Raw genomic sequence first — 15,116 nt, forward strand, 5'->3', positions numbered from 1 at the left:
CTTGACAAATATGACGCGCTGGACAAGACATGAATAATCTCACAATCCCGTCGCGTACGTCATCAAACACTTTCCACCAGACAGTGGCACACACCCGCGGGCGGGTATGTGCTCCTGGTATGCGGGTATGTGCCGCTGGCGATTCACACTAAGTATCTGCCCACGAACGACGAGAACACACCAGGACAATCTTAACGCATGAGCATCAAGAAAAAATGCCCCCCGCTCCCCGAAGGAAATCGTAAAGGAATGTGAATGCATGCATGCCACACCAGGTCTCGGAACAACTTTTCAAGTAGACCCTAAAGTTCGTGAAACGTCATCTGTAGTTGCAGGGCTGGCTACCCAATTTTATAGAGACTGCATATGTTCAGCCCTCACGTCGGGTTAACGTCAATATTAGTTAGGTATCATCTGTTGAAGTTGACTTATGTCGATACCATCCTCGTGAGCAACAGCGGCTCATATGAGCTTATCGCTTCTGCCATGGTGTTGCTAATACTCCTGTTCCTCTTGGCATCGTTTCGCAAGTGCAAACAACTGGTTATATAAACATCTGCAACTATTCAACATATGTGTGCCCGGCAACATCTGTACGTATAATTAGCGCGATCTTATAAAAAATGATTACAACATAAAACCATTACAACACGGTCACCTTGCCTCCGCATTCTTCCCATAACGTCGATTCTCAAGGTACGTTGGATGTGCCGAATTCATATCCACCTCTTTCTTACTCTTCTTCTTTTTCACTCTTGTTTTAATTTCCATTATTCTCCCTTTACCCCACACTAAGTGTAGGGTACCTAACTGAGCAAAAGCTTTGCTAACCTCCCTGCTTTTTCTCTCAATTTCTCTCTTTGTCGGATCAAAATTCCAAATCAAACGCTACTGATGTAACACGAAAAATCCTCCCGACTCACGCCGTACGAGACAACGCGATATAATCCATACCTACCCCTCAGTTGCGAGGGCCTGCCGTCTCACTTTGTTGCTATAGTGTGCACAAAGATGACGCGTGTTCACGGCCGGAACATTAGGGGTGTCGGCCAAGCCACATCAAGGACGACGAAGCGTGAGCATGCGCGACAAGCACAAAAGGGGGGCCGGAAACGTGGCATTTCAAGAATCGTGCAAGCCCAGAGCGAACCCGCAATTTCTTATAAGCTGGACGCGTCGAGATTACACGGCCTTGGCTGGATTGCCGAACACGTCAGCCGCCCCATTTCCGCGCCTCTTACCCCAGCCCGCATCTCACGTTTCGGGCCCTCCCTGCGTTCGCACCCACCGCCGTGTATGCGTGCGACCGATTCATAGGAACGTCACGTCACTCATCGTATATCCATCCATACACCCCCGCAGCTTGGTCGTACGTACCAGGTGTTTAATGTCGCGTTTCGGATATATATGTACTCCCCGCGTGTACACTGCGTAAAGGCCGGCGGCGTACGCGAATAGCAGCGCGGCAAATAACGCCTTGCGTCATGTGGGTGTACGTGGCGAATGGCCAAACGGCGTTCGCATTCGAATGAAACGCACATATGCGAGGAAGTCAGCGCAGTGGTCTACTCCTTAACGAGCCGCCAAGCTGCAGCCATGCGTCTCTCTCTCTCTCTCTCTCTTTCTTTTGGGAAGGGGGTGGGGGCAATAGCAAATATGCTGTCAGAAAAATACGTGCAAGCAGCGGGTATTGAGGGAAGCGGATGGGTATTATAGGAAGAGCGCAATCAGAAAGAAGCCAAAAGACACACGGGGCCGAAGAAACGCCACTGGGAACGGCTGCCGGAGATCGGGCGCGGCGGCCGTCATTTCTAAGCTCGAGAGAGGGACGTTACACTCAGTTCCAAGTACGGGCTCAGAGTGACGGGTGCAAACGCGGCTTACTTGGAAGCAAAAAAAAAGAAAAAAATAAACGGCACAGTCTTGGATATGTAAAATTAATAAGTGAAGGACGAAGCAAATAGTTTTCGAAGACATATTTTTCGTGTATAAAATTGGATAATTGCGCCTGTTTGACCCGGAACCTACAAGGGGAGCGCGTTTTCGGCCTAAGTTACGCATTACCAATATGCACGGAAATCGCATGGTAAAGTTCAACGAATATCAAGACGTGGCTGTGGTGGAGTGCCGTTACACAGAGTGGGAGAAACAGTCACCGGAAGGGATGAGTCTTCAAAATCATGATTAGGCCCACTGTCTACATACGCGCAACCAAATGGCTCACATAAGCAAGTGCCTCCGCCAAACTTGCCAGCTGGCCCCTGCAATGACCTATTGTGCTGAGGGAGTACGCATGTGCCAAGTAGCACCTTAAAGTGAGACACAGAGGAGCTCCCGTCACAGACTGAAATGCCATTCCTGTGGAAAAAAATAATAATAAGATGGTTCGGTGAAATGACCATTGGGTTTACACGACTGCAAAAGCATGCCACAAGAATATACTGCTCTGCTTCTTTAGTCAACAATCATCCTGATTACGCCCACTGCAGGACGAAGGCCTCTCCCATGTTCCGCCAGCCAACTCGGTCCTGTGACTGCTGCTGCCACTTTATACCCGCAAACTTCCCAATCTCCGCTGTCTACCTAACTTTCTGTCTCCCCTTCACCCACTTGCCTTCTCTCAGAATCCAGTGTGTGATCCTTAATAACCAGTGGTTATCTTTCATTCGCGCTACGTGCCCTGCCTATGCCCATTTCTGTTTGATAACTGATAATCTCTGTTCTCTATTGCTTTCGATCACTTCTACAATACGACCAATAGGGTATGATGTGCTTCATCCAAGGTACGGCGTAAGATACAAGTACCACCATAAAAACGTTGGAATGTGCCACCTAGGATGTGTTCAGACATCTTTTTTGGGTTGTTTTTGACTGACTACCTTCGACAAAAAGATGTTCACCATCGCGTCCGGCTAGGAGCTGCTGTTCGAAACAGCTTCAAAATAAAGACTTCTCGTTCTTTCGAAACTAAAGGAAGTTGTTGAGGAGAGCCCTTCACTGCAACATATGATCGCGTGTTGAAATCAATGTGTAACACTAGTTTTCGGGTGAACGTACCATATCGACCAAATGTACGTCTTCTAGGAGGCTTATAAAGGCTTATAAACGACTATCGACTTCCCCGCATTCAATCATATGCGCTGACAACCCTTACCGCTTATTAACCCGACATCACCGAGTATTTACCCCACAAATGTATTACGTGAAAGAATTACACGAGACATATCTGCACGCAGATCACTGCCATACCAATCACGGAGACGAGAGCTCCCGCTTGCAAAGAGTTCCTGAGTGAGCGGATCCTGGCTTTACAAAAGCTGCTCGGTGGCGGAATATACACGCGAGCTTCCAGGGTCGATGGGGAAGGGGGCATCAAGACTGTTCCGAGTCAATCTTTGTCACGAAAAACTGACGAGAAAAAGCTTCGCCTTTGAGAGTTGAATGCGATAGCGAAATTGGGCCTCGACTGCACCCTTCAACTACTAAGTATGTACTTATTAATATGTTTTGACACACACACACACGCACGTGCGCGCGCGCGCACAAGCGCGACGTCTTTCTGGTAATGCAGTGACTGTGCAGTGTGGCCACTTCCCTCTGCTAAAACGGCACCTTGCTGTAGTCGGGACACGTTTTTCACAATGTCTCACAGATTGCACACAGACACACACACACACACACACACACACACACACACACACACACACACACACACACACACGCGCGCGCGAATGGTACATGTTGATTTTTTTATCTAAAGCAAGAGTTGCATGGCATCTAAGATACATGCCACGGTCTTGACATCTCAGAGGCAATGAAGGGTCTCACAATGCCTCACAGATGACGGCACATAATCATGCGTTTCCTCTTCTGTTCTGTTCTGTTCTAACTGTTTTCTGTGGAGAGGTTGAGGTCCATATCGCCTCGGCCACTCCATATCAAGAAGTTCTGCAGCGAAAAAAAAAAGAATAATACTGAACAGTACCCAAAAATCAACAAACAAACAAAAACATAGCAGCACACTAACACCAGTTCATATATCATACCAATACACGCATCCCGACTGTGGCGGCTGCATTTCCGAAGGAGGCGGAAATGTTGTAGGCCCGTGTACTCAGATTTGGGTGCACGTTAAAGAACCCCAGGTGGTCAAAATTTCCAGAGCCCTCCACTACGGCGTCTCTCATAATCATATGGTGGTTTTGGGACGTTAAACCCCAGAAATCAATCAATACCAATACACGCCTCTATAAAGGCATGATATGTTTTCCACTAGATGGACAAGTTCCTGTGTGCTTTAAGCATTGATGGCTGCACTATCCCGGCCTTTTTTGACGTAGTTTGATGGCCTCCCAAATGCGCCTACAAGTCACCGAATGTACTCGTTTTCTTCGTGACACCTGTCGAACAAAATGCGTTAAGGAGGCTACAGCCATTGCAAGGCATTTATGTAGTGTTTGTTCCCGAAACATCTGCAAGTAACATCGTGACTTTGTGGTAGGACACCTGCTTGCCACGCGAACAGCCAGGGTTCGATCCTCAATAAGACCGAAAATTATATTCTTCCTTTTATTTGCTTCTTTCTGTGTTTTTCGCTCACGAATGAATTTTCGCTCACAACCAACGCTGCCCACGCCGACGGCGTAATTGCTGCGACACGAGCTCTCTAACGTTATCGGGTTAAAAAAAAAATACTGCGCTGACTTGCAGCCTCAGGAACGTGGATCGAATGTTCCGTATTCCCCCTAAAACATGCCGCCGATGTGGGTGGACCACGCCGATTGCAAACCGCGCACAGAACTGGCACGTGTAGAAGAATTACTGTATGTGGACTGCTCGCGGTTTTCCGGCGTTCAAGCGGGCAGCACGACTCACTGAATTTAAAACACCGTCTCCGGTCAGCTGTTACCGACGTTTTCTGTATGAAAAGCTCCAATTTTATTTGGCTATCGTCTTCTTTACAGTCTTTATAAATCAGTTCTAGTCTCGTTTTATTCATGCACGTGTGAGGATCTGTGACAGATGCCTCCTATAATACCTTGACTGCACGTCTGGCTCGCAAAACGACAGTGGGTCCACGTCGGCGTTAAGTATACAGTGCGGATCGGTACCATTTTGTTTGTCTAATGGCTCTTTTGTTACACGGCACTGGTCTACAAACTACAGGGAAGCGATTAATCGATGGACAATATGCTTGAATAGTAAGTAGGTCAACGAGGAATTAATTGTTGTACAGAGGAAGATTCAGCGTGACCGGTTCAACCGATTAGAGTATATATACCTCTTCGTGCTGCTTATCTCGCTTATTGAAAGCGAGGCTTTCATGATTCGACACGTTACGGGCTGCATACAATAGAATATTTTGATTCATTTCCTTACATGCACTCTTTATCTTGAGCTTGCGTACCAGTTACGAACAGCCAGAACTCACACGCTCCATTATGTATTTTTCTAGCCCGCATTGAATACGAAACGCACCTTCTTTTTCTTCTCAGTCGATCGTTTTGATTCTCTTTTCTCTGCACCCTACGTAGTTTTGCGCTGCTTCCGAGTTCGAAGGCGTTGGAAACTCTGCACCCAACTTGATCTTGTATTGCCTCCAGGATCGGCCGACCTTTGACAAAACGACGATATATTGTGATGGCGTAATCATGTGACGTCCCATTTGAAGACGTCACGATGATCACATTGCGTGACCTCATCACGTTATGATTTTTTGTCTAACACACAAGCGGCATTTGATGCTTTCGCCTTAGTATTTTGTCAAGGGTTGCCCTTTTCTTTATGTGACACTGGAACGAGCCACCAACGCTCTGGGCAATGTGAATATATTTTCCTGTCTATCTGGTTGGTCATTTTATTTTTGCAGTGCAAGCTCACGCCCTTTCCCCGTCTACTGTAGTTTTGCAGTATACTTACTACATAAGGAGTTCTAACGTGTGTCAAAAAGCCTTGCCGTCTATTGTAGGCAGTGCATAAGGTATCCTGAAATCTGTTCTAGTACAATATACTGCACAATTTCTCGCAATCCCTTTTAATGTCACTTCGGGAGCTGTTACGGAAAACATCTCTTCCTGGGGAAAAAAATCGTTCAGATGCATGCTGTAATACGTTCGAGTTGTTTCTTCACGGTAATGTCACGAAAAATAGGGACATCCGATACAAACATTATCGTGATTATTGTGTTGCCATAGAGTACAAAGAGTAATTTTGAGTTTATTTTTTTGGAGTTTGAGTTTATTTAACCACGTGACAAGTACACGAAAATACAATGTATACGTGGTTTGGTGCGAAGGGAAAAAAGCTGCATTTCACAGCTTGACTGGCCCCTTCACCCAGAAAAAAAAATCAAAACTACAAATATACAGAAAATTACGAACATTACAGGCAGCGGAAAGCGACAATACCAAAGGAAACACGCGTGTGGCCCATGACAGCAAATAATAGAATCACAACTCTAAAATACATACAAAAATATTCATAACAAAGCAATGCATGAAAGAATAAAAACTGAATAACCATTACAGAAATCACCCAACATTCATTTACAACACAATCAGCACATCCGATTTAACATTTCAGTTTTAGACAATATACGCAGATTATCAGTTGTTAGTTTCCATTTGTTCATCACACTTGGAAGGCGGTAACGTAGTGTTTCAAATCCATAGTTTGTGCGAGAACAAGGTACATGCCAAGTCTCCGTACAGCGAGTAACGCGACTGGCAGGATTCGGTTGCAAGGTGGCCAAGGTGCGTAAAAAGGTACTTCCTCTGCGTATTTCTGATTTAAAAGCTGACAGAAGCTGGTATTCGTAATAACAGGTAATTCTTAAAATTCTATATTTTGCAAATATTGAAGCAGTGTGTGCGTTATAGGATACACCTTCAATGCACCGCTAGGCATTTTTTTGTAACACGACCAGGTTCTTAGAGATGCTTTAGAGCCTGTAGACCAGACCAGATGACAATAGTGTAAATGTGAAGAAAAAAGAGCATTGTACACTGATATTTTTTTGTTTCACAGGTAGTATGTTCTGGCAACGACGCAACACACCTAGAACTTTACAAAGTTTGTGACTAATGTGTTCTGCATGATAATTCCATGCCATATGTTCGTGAAAATGGACACCGAGATTTTTAACTGTTTGGCAGAATTTAATTTCAACGTTATTAAGTATTAGCTTGTGAGACGTTTTAAATGACCTGGCTTTCGCACGGAACAGTACAGCCTTGCTTTTAGAGCAATTAATGTGTAGAGAATTTGCCACAGTCCAGGCATATATTTTATTTAGTATTTCATTAGCAGAAACAATGAGGTAATCAGCCGTTTCCCCAGAAAAAAATATACTAGTATCGTCCGCGTAGATTACATATTCTACAGAGCTGTCAATACGTACAATATCGTTGATAAAAATATTAAATAATAGGGGTCCCAAAATGCTACCTTGAGGTACGCCATTCTTAACGTTCATGGATGATGATAGCTCCCGATTGATTGATACACATTGTTTCCTATTAGATAAGTAGCTTCTTATTAAAGCTAAAACGGTACCGCGAACTCCATAACAGTGAAGTTTTTCTAGCAAAATATCATGGTTTATTCTATCGAAAGCTTTCGAGAAATCTAAAAATATTCCTAGGGTAAGTTTTTTTGCTTCTATATTTCTTAGAATCAATTCCTTTTGGTATAGTAAGGCACTTTCGGTTGAGAGGCCTGACTGAAAACCGAACTGTGACGGCGTAATAATGTTGTGTTTATTAAAGAAATTTGATAACCGAATGAAAATAAGTTTTTCACACCCTTTAGAGAAAACTGGTAAAATCGAAATTGGTCTGTAGTTTCCTAAACTGCTTTTGTCCCCACCCTTATATATAACCGTTACTTTAGCGTTTTTCATTCTCTGGGGAAACAGCCCAGTGGTGAACACGAGATTATAAATATGTACTAAGCAGGCGCATATGAGATCTAAGATGTATATTATAGGTTCTAATTTTAAGCCATCTATGCCCTCGCTTTTACTCAATTTGAAATGCTGAAAAATTTAAGGTCATTTACTAATATTCAGCGGGGTGATATAACGATTCAGTGACAAATGTTGCTCTAAGCAGCTTGGCTGGGTCATTGACAACCCTTGCATTTCTAGAAATACGACGCTGACATCATCGGCAGGATCCCCAGCGTTGCATATATGCAATGTTCATGACACTTTGCTTATTCCTCTTCACGCGCAGCTTCACAATAACCTGATTTTAATTGCGTCCTGAAGTGACGGGAGCCTCCGATTAGAGCGTGAACTATCAGTAAAATTAGCGAAGAGACCCGTACATGGCGGCTGCGGTGAGCTGCTCGGCCCAGGACGGCCCTGGAGGCTCGGCGCCGTGAGGCGCTTGAAGCGCGAACCTTGAGCCCGCCTTCCGGGCCCCGGGCCGGGCTGCCAAGGTCAGAGCCCCGGCGCCACCGCCAATACGGAAGCCGGAAGGGAAGGGAGCCGCGCGGAAGGAGGACGAGGGAGCGGCGTTAAAAACAAGAAGGCGAGGGAGAAACAGAGAAAAGAAGGTACTGCGTAGTTGAAGCGGTAAAAAATTCCGACGGAGAGGCGATCGGACACAGCTAGCAGTTTTTCAACTTCCGTAAGAGGATAGTGTAGCTTGGCATGGACATGGAACCAAAAGTATGGAGATTTCGGATGCTCAATATGACAACAAAACAGTGATGGGGCACGTATTCAATTAGACATCGAAACCTACAAGACCATTTCCTTGACTCATTGCAGCAAGCATCATAAAAACAGACAGATGAACTGAGCGTTGACTGATAACCGCAAGAGGAAAAAAAATGGCTTAGAAATTTACCCGCTTTTCACTAAAAGACATGGTAATTCTCTGCTTAACTACATAGTTCCCCGATTTTCCTTGGTTAACTCTAAATGAAACAAAGATATTAAGCACGGTGGAGTACGCATGATGATGCGTTTCACCCAAGTAGATTATGAAGTTAAAAACAAACCACTTCATGATTCGGCGAATGAAATGCGCCACTGAGAACGCTTCAGTCCAGCCAGATTAGAGCAGCCTGGAAAGAAAGGCGCTGAGGAGGAACTCTAACTTCTGTAAAGCGCATGCGGGGACCGCCATTTCGCCGCAATACATATGCTTTTTCATTGGCGTAGAAATAAGCGTTTTGTAAGCAACACAGGAGGCCATTGGCGAATCGCAGTGCTGCTTCAATTAGAAGGGAAATACTTTGAGCCTGTCTCCCATCTGTTGCTGTCAAGTGCATGTGCACTACGGAAACTCGCGCATCTTAAGCGAAGCGTACGAGAGATTTCGGTGGCGGTGGCATCGCACGCGAATAACCAGGTGCCGGTGACTCCTATGATTCGTATGCAGTCACATGCGTATTCGTAAATGCACCGTTTTCTAGTAATTGACGATCTCTCGTTCATGGGCTGGTCGGCGATTAGCCTTCTCTCATAGGAGAGTCCCATATTTGATTGAAGTGACTTGCAATTTCGCGTAGCCATATTCTATTCTATTCTCACCTTTCGATGTTACATTTCGTTGTTCCACGCGCGAGCGTCGTATACCTGTCTGCAAGAACAGAAAGGTTGCGCTCCTAGGATCGTGGCTTAAGGTGAGTTTCGAGGCATGGAAGAAGGAAAAAGTTAGAAAAGAGCATTGCGCCATGCAATAGAAAGGAAGAGCATTGTAGCCCAGGCAGGCACTCGCCAAGGTTGACTTGTTTCCATTTCCCCGAGAGGGTAAGTCCCCTAATCTTTTTATTTTTAACCTCAGGTGGTGGACTTCGCAATAAATGCAACATAGTACTCGTAAAGCCGCTTCGCTGTTCTTTTATGAGAGCAGTGTGGGAGTAAGTGGAGAAGCAGCATCAGGGAACTTGTGTCGTTTCCTCGTGTCCATGGCCCACAAACATGAGTCACCAACGTGCTCTAGGGAGTTGATAAAACAGTAAAGCTCTGAGGTATAGATTGCGAGTGCGTTGTTTCATGCCTTTTTGATGGCCTCCTCAATTAGCTGGGCTTGGCACGGAACTGAGATGCTGCGCCGCATATCTCCCAAACAATGCAGACGAGCACCTCAAAGCCATGAGGGAAGAGAATGATAGACATCGGGCAGGTGGTGTTAAATAGAATCACGTTTCACTTTCATCAAAGCGTAGCCATTGACACCGGAACCGAACGCATGACCCCGGGTTATAGCTGATAGCGCCATACGAAAGTTGGTAAACTATTGCAGTAATTTGCGGTGTTCTTGATCAGAGATAGTGGTCCGGTTTTCATCGTGTAACTCTCTGGCCGCCAGAACATAACAGGAATCAAAGTGGCACTCTAGAGTCAGTGCTTTCATGATTTCGTGCGTCGAGCCTCTCTGCAAACACCTCATAGTGGCGTGATGATCGCATAAACCTGGCGTATTGCTTGTGACCGTTGTTAGTAGTGTTGTTTCTACTGCACAGGGTCGTTAGAGATGAATTTATTTTGATTAGTCCGACATTCACTCACCTCGTTGAAACCAGCCACGACGACAGTGATGAAGTGATGATGACCTTCCTTGATTGTGACGCGTGCCTGGGAAAGAAGAAAGGCCTAAATAAAGATAACAAAATGTACAAGAGTTACAGCTCACCCTTTCCTCCACACACACACACACACACACACACACACACACACACACACACACACACACACACACACACACACACACACACGCACACACACACACACACACACACACACAAGGTGAAGAGCACAACACATGAAAGTAAGGAAAATGTAATAATAGCGATTGATTGATTGATTGATTTCTGGGGTTTAACGTTCCAAAACCACTCTGATTATGAGAGACGCCGTAATGGAGGGCTCCGGAAATTTAGACCACCTGGGGTTCTTTAACGTGCACCCAAATCTGAGTACACGGGCCTACAACATTTCCGCCTCCATTGGAAATGCAGCCGCCACAGCCGGGATTTGATCCCGCGACCTGCGGATGTAATATTAGCGAAGAGCTTTGAGAAATGAAGATAGAAGAGCGCAGTAATGAAGAAGTGTAACCACAACAATAATAAAAGAAACTCAGAGGAGATGTGATGAAAAAAAGTGGAAAAACAAAAGAAAGTGAAAAAGAAATAAAGAAAACACACAGAAGAAACATATAAATAGATGAACATGGAGAGAAAAAGAAAGACAGAAAATCTTACAGACTGCCTCGCCTGAGCAAACGAAAAATAGTGCAAACGGAAATAGAACGATACAAAATAGAATGGCTCTCATCCCATTTAACCTCAATATTCACACTGTATTACTCCTTCATGTTTACCCATAAAATATTACACACACACACACACATATATATATATATATATATATATATATATATATATATATATATATATATATATATATATATAGTACGCAGTATATTAACATAAAATACTTCTCAGTAGTTATTGGGGTTAAGTATAATCCTCAGTAACATGCTGTGAGGTTTGTTTCTTTTCCTTGAAGCCTGTTCTTGCATGCATAATGCGTGCTGTTCCTCTTTTATGCTTGGCTTTCGTATACGCTACAGTCATTTCGCACAGCCGCTTTCTGCTTACAGACTTTTGTAGCATACGTTCTGCATCAGGTTCCTCGAGCAAGTCGCATTGTCACGCATTTGTAACAACGAAGAAAGCAACCAATGAGAAACACATTTGGAGCCACACTTATTGGACTCCCGATGTATTCCGAAACAACCACTTCCCGAACCTTGCACTATATATAAGCGAGAGAACAAGCAGCACTGCATGGCTTAATCTGTGAAATGAAACCCCCGTGAATACGTGCAGGTCGATTCTATACATGCAGTTTGCAGAAGAACGGCGAGGGTGTTCTCGTTTGTACCAGATTTTGTCAGACAAAGGATGCAAACTTTTCCCGAGTCCTGCATTCGAGTTTTGTACACTTATCTACAGACCGCGAGTCTGGCGTAGAGAATGAATGGTGTGGTGTAGGGGAGGTCATTGAATAAATAAGATGGTCGCTCTGCAAGAAACATTAAGTCCTTACAACGTGGCTCGTATACGTCTGTCCGGCGTGCGGGTGTGTGTGCGCCTCTGTTTGCTCGTCAAAATGAACTTCCCACGCGATGTAACAAAAAGCAGTGACGAGAAACTCTTACCTCTGGACCGAAAACATTGGCGAGGAACAGAGGTTTAATATTTTAAGAATCGAGCAGTCCACAAAAAGACGCGGAGATAGAAATAGAAGAACACCATTAATCTTCTTTCAATCAATATAATGTTGATCAAATTAGAAGCATCTTTTATGTTTGCCTTCTCTTCTTTGTGTTCCTAGTTGTGTAATTTTTGTTTTACAGCGTAAGCTGTTCTGAGCTCACAAAAGCCGTTTTCCGTGGCGACGTAGTCCTGCTCCTCCTCGGCGGCCGCTGCCGCGCCGGTGTCCATCACAGTTGTTGCGCACATTGACAAAGAAGCCAGAGATTGAGCCAACATTATACCCAGGCATTCTGCATGAAAGTCGCATATTCTGCATTATAGCCATTTCATTGATTGCATGGTGCAAAAGCTACAAAACAAACTTCGTAGAATGCGCGGAACATGTGTATTCGATCCCGCTGTCCTGCGGAAAAAGGATACGTAGGTCAAATGAAAAGGTGCCTAAATTTAAGGTTCAAGTAACACGAGTATAACGTGCAAAGCGCTATTAGCAGCCATCTTGGCATCCACTGCAGGGATTGTGACTGCAGTCCAAGGTTTTGTGAAACAAAGGGTCATTGCCAGGCGCAAACAAAAAAGAGCAAGATAAATAAGGGAGGCAGCTCAAATGGTACACCTTAAAGATAAATTTTTTAGCATGGTATCTCTAGCCCAATCTCAAAAATAAATTGAATTTTTATCATTTAGATGATTCACGCGTGTTCTGCACGCAGAATGCGGACGCAGGGATCTTGACGTCAGAGCACATAACAGCACATTGGTGCGCGTGTGCTTTGGCGGCCATGGTATAAATGTGTCTACATTTCGAAAAGATCACTTGTGAGTTGCTGCCTGTCATCATCGATCTTTCTTTGTATTCGTGTAAATATCAGCGCTACTTTGCTCTCATTGCAGTGCTTGAAACTGCTTCGAAAAGTGTCTTCTAGAGGCGTCATGTCAGGCGAGCAGTCGCGTCATTCAGGCACTGCGTGTAAGAAGTTTAGAATCTCCATAGACATCCACCATGTAGATTTCATAACGGGTAAGTAGTCATATTGAAATGTTAAGCCACATCTCTTCATCATCATCAGCCACTGAATCGAGTGAGCGAGCGAGCGAGCGAGCGAGTGAGTGAGTGAGTGAGTGAGTGAGTGAGTGAGTGAGTGAGTGAGTGAGTGAAAACTTTATTCATCAAGGAGCGTGGGGTTAAGGGAAGGTGCAGACTATGTATGCTGTTAGGCCGTGCATCTTGAGGGTGTCCTCATCTCTTGCAAGGACCCGTGTCTGGACGTCTCGGTCTGTGTTGAAAAGAAGGGCCTCCCATTGCTTTTCAGGGTGGGTTGGCAAGACGAGGTCGGTTAGTGGCAGGTCCTTTGGGGGCAGGTCCAGAGGTTGTGGTGGAGCGAGGCAATGTCTCCACATAGACAGCAATGTCAATCGATGACGCCCGGGTGGATGTAAGAGTACACAAGGGGGCACCGAAAGGTGAGGGTCTGCAGTAGGCACCAGGCAATCTGGAACATCTGGGAGGGTTGTTATGAGGGGGTTGGAAGGCATACCGTTCAAGACGATAGAATCGACAAGGTGCACCCCTATGTAGGTATACAGGATACGATATTGCAAACGCTTAACATGTGACTTGAGGTTGGCACGACCCATATAGAAAAAAGTCCAACGACGTTTAGACAAACTTGAATAGGAACGCTGGAAATCATTCTGCGAGTCATTGGATCACCGAAAACTGCTGTCACGCATCTGGAGCGCTATCCGTGGCCTGCGCTCGACTCCCCAACAAAGACATCCTTTCATAGATTTAGCCCTACATATAGGCAGCACCCAACCTGAAGTGGCGAATGAGTTTTGTTCGCGAATTGCTGGTGTGTCTGTCATGTCTCCTTGCGCCGTTAAGAGTGTTTTCCCTGAGCCCCGTATCCCCGAAATTGACAATGTTCTCCTATAGAAGAACTTGAAGCACCTTTGGCGGCTTCCCGCCGATCATCTACACCAGGGCCCGATGACATCACCTACGTCACTCTAGCCAACCTTCAATAGGAGGCCAGGGGAAAGCGTTATGCTAATTTGTTACGCTGTTATGCTAGCTTTACGACAAAAGGTCCATCAACAACTAGTAAATAAAATAAGAGAAGTGCTTAACGAAGTTTTATCGAAAGGACATGACGTGGTGTTCCAGTGGTTACCGGGAAATTGTGGCATTGTTGGTAATGATCTTGCTGATAATGCTGCCCGATTCGCCCACGCGGACGCGCAGACAACCCCAATACCCTTGTCGGGGACCGACGCTACAAGGGGCCTTCGCTCGTTCGCTAACACAATGTCTAAAGCTTGGCTGAGTGACCCCAGTGTTGGGAATCGCCGCCTACATAAATTGGACCCATCGAGAAAGCTTCAAGTTCCATCGGATATCTCCCGCCGGGATGCAACTTTAGTGTGCCTCCTGTGGTTAGGTGTAGCTTTCACGAATGCGTACTCCTTTCGCATAGGAATGGCGGATAGCTACAGATGTGAATCGTGCGATACTGACGAGACAATGTCATCGTTTTGCGAGTGAACGCAACTTGCTACGCGAAACATTAGGTAAACTGGATAGCAAACCTTTTTCCGAAGAGAAGAGCCTTAGTTCATGGCTTTATACGCGTCACAGGCCAGCAAAGCGACGCGGGCATTGCTAGGTTCTTTAAAGACGACTAGACTACGTGACCACTTATAAGCGTGCAATGGACAAGGTCACATGTACCCACACGTTGCTCTTTACTTCTCCTCTCTTCTTCTCTCTTAATCCCCTAATTCCTTCCACCAGTGCTGGGTAGCAAACCCGATGTGCGTCTGGTTGACCTCCCTGCCTTTCATTTCTTCTTTTTCTCCTCCTCTTCCTTACC

General features: G+C 45.2%; 1 protein-coding gene across 10 annotated transcripts in view; it reads right to left on the minus strand.

Moving 5' to 3' along the window:
• The window catches only part of LOC142775875 (uncharacterized), a 201,983-nt gene that overhangs the window by 66,503 nt on the left and 120,364 nt on the right, over positions 1 to 15,116 (minus strand). For 8 of the 10 annotated variants that reach the window (XR_012887117.1, XR_012887115.1, XR_012887114.1 and 5 more), the window contains one exon: positions 10,526 to 10,591. Coding sequence is in view for 5 of the 10 variants with exons in the window: in XM_075878267.1 (XP_075734382.1) it covers positions 10,526 to 10,591 (66 nt within the window). In the remaining 5 variants the exon portion in view is untranslated. Of the gene's footprint in view, positions 1 to 3,726; positions 3,949 to 5,478; positions 5,615 to 10,525; positions 10,592 to 15,116 lie in introns of those variants that run through there. The other 2 variants (XM_075878249.1, XM_075878257.1) reach the window with 2 other exon arrangements.

The sequence above is a fragment of the Rhipicephalus microplus genome, chromosome 2 (assembly GCF_043290135.1).
Source record: "Rhipicephalus microplus isolate Deutch F79 chromosome 2, USDA_Rmic, whole genome shotgun sequence".
NCBI lineage: Eukaryota > Metazoa > Arthropoda > Arachnida > Ixodida > Ixodidae > Rhipicephalus > Rhipicephalus microplus.